We start from the raw sequence: 2,336 nt of genomic DNA, 5'->3' as shown, positions 1-2,336 counted from the left end.
AGCGTTGGGAGGGCAGCGCGTTCTCGTCTGGAGTAGTGTGTTTGGCTGGGGTGATTTGGGACGTCCCAACACCTCCTCTCCTTTCTCTTAAAGCGTGTGTGGCCAGAAGCTAGGTGCGTTGCCGCTCACTTTTCATAGCCTGACCTCCCATTGGACAGCTTCGCTGTTTTGGGGGAGGAGTCACACCAGCAGCAAAAAGGGATAGAATTGAACTGCGCAAAAGTTTTGAGCAGTGACGGATGCCCAAAGTACAGAAGTATTCCAATGTGCGCTTCGGCAGAGAAAGGTGGCAACTATTTGAATCGCAAGAAGGCACGGTACAACACACGCATTTTGAGAATATTTTCTTAAAGACAGCCGCGTGGACATTTTGGTTGACTGCTTGTACTTTTTAGAGCGGGACACCTAAAGTGGATTTGTACTGCTGCACACTTCAGGAAGTTCGTTCTTCGCGAGCACTGTTGAGCTGTGTGGGGGAGAAGACATGCAGGCGCGCTATTCTGTCTCAAGTCCCAACTCTCTGGGCGTTGTGCCTTACATTAGCAGCGACCAAAGCTACTACCGGGCTGCCGCTGGCGGAGGATACACCGGGATGCCTGCCCCAATGAGTATGTATTCTCACGCTGCACATGACCAGTACCCCGCCAGTATGGCGCGGGCGTATGGACCATATACTCCACAGCCCCAGCCTAAGGATATGGTCAAACCGCCGTACAGCTATATAGCTCTCATCACCATGGCCATTCAAAACTCACCGGACAAAAAGGTGACGCTGAACGGGATTTATCAGTTTATAATGGAGAGATTCCCCTTCTACAGAGACAATAAACAAGGCTGGCAAAACAGCATTCGACACAATCTATCCCTCAACGAGTGTTTTGTCAAAGTACCCCGTGATGACAAAAAACCTGGCAAAGGCAGCTACTGGACCCTGGACCCGGACTCTTATAATATGTTCGAGAACGGCAGCTTCTTGAGGCGGCGACGACGCTTCAAAAAGAAGGACGCATTGAAAGAGAAAGAGGACCGGCAGATTAAGGAGACACAGACACGCCAGCAGCCGCAACAACAACAGCAGCAGGGCCGAGAACAGGAGCAATCTGTGCAAGGCTCGCAACCCGTACGCATCCAGGACATCAAAACGGAGAACGGCACATCCACACCACCGCAGGCCGTTTCGCCTACACTGAGCACTGTTCCGAAGATTGAGAGTCCTGACAGTAGCAGTATGTCGAGTGGCAGCCCACATAGCATCCCCTCCACTCGGTCCATTGGCCTGGAAAGCGCCGGGGAGCAACAGCATCACCACCACGGCCAGGCCCCAGCACAGGGCTTCAGTGTTGACAACATCATGACATCCCTCCGCGGGTCGCCTCAGAGTGCCAGTGAGCTCACATCGTCCCTCGTTGCTTCTTCTCGGACAGGTATAACTCCCTCTTTGTCTCTAAATTACTCGCCCAACCAGTCCTCCGTCTACAGTTCACCGTGTAATCAAAACTCCATCTCCACTACCTCGAACGCGACCTACCACTGCAACATGCAGGCCATGAGCTTGTACGCCGGGGACCGCTCCAGCCACTTGGCAACCAGCACCACTGTGGACGAAACTTTGCCTGATTACTCAATCACGACCACCACCTCTTCGCTGAGCCATGGCAATCTCAGTTCGGGCCAGGAGGGCCACCATCCGCACCAAGGGCGTCTCGCCTCATGGTACTTAAACCAGGCCGGAGACCTCGGACACCTTGGTGCGACCTACCCCGCGCAGCAACAGAACTTTCACTCAGTCCGAGAGATGTTTGAGTCCCAGAGAATTGGCTTGAATAATTCGCCAGTGAACGGGAATAACAGCTGTCAAATGTCCTTTCCCCCAAGCCAGTCCATCTACCGCACGTCTGGGGCTTTCGTGTATGACTGCAGCAAGTTCTGACCAAAGGTCTTTTTTTCTTGTTTTTCTCTTTTTCTCTCTTTTCCTCGATAAGCCATGAGAGACGTTTATACCTGCCCCAGCGACGGACTAAAACGAATCAGTACAAACGAGGGTCAGACAAAAACATGATCTTGGTTTGTTAAGGACAGTGTTACTGCAAATAACACGTAAGTCTATTTTCGCTTTTGAGAGCTTCATGCTTTATGGCTATGTTAAAAATACGCTAGACTTTCGTGGATTTGTTATTACGTGTAAATTACATATAATAATTTATTTCTAAAATGTAGTCGAATATTGTGGACCAAACACCAAAAAAGTGTTTCTAAATTGAATTGCCTTAATTGTCCAGAAATGTTCCACTGTAACTTGGAACGGAACATGTATATCGCCATACTCTTTCGAACTC

At 50.3% G+C, this 2,336-nt stretch overlaps 1 protein-coding gene across 1 annotated transcript; it reads left to right on the top strand.

Moving 5' to 3' along the window:
• The first annotated feature begins 484 nt into the window (after positions 1-484).
• foxc1a (forkhead box C1a) lies at positions 485-1,930 on the top strand. Its single transcript, XM_030775779.1, has one exon. The coding sequence runs from the start codon at positions 485-487 to the stop codon at positions 1,928-1,930; it is 1,446 nt and encodes a 481-aa protein (XP_030631639.1).
• Positions 1,931-2,336: the final 406 nt, after the last annotated feature.

Source organism: Chanos chanos, chromosome 5 (assembly GCF_902362185.1).
Source record: "Chanos chanos chromosome 5, fChaCha1.1, whole genome shotgun sequence".
Lineage (NCBI taxonomy): Eukaryota > Metazoa > Chordata > Actinopteri > Gonorynchiformes > Chanidae > Chanos > Chanos chanos.
Note: the sequence above shows the minus strand (reverse complement) of the source record. Positions and strands in the feature narration are given on the sequence as shown.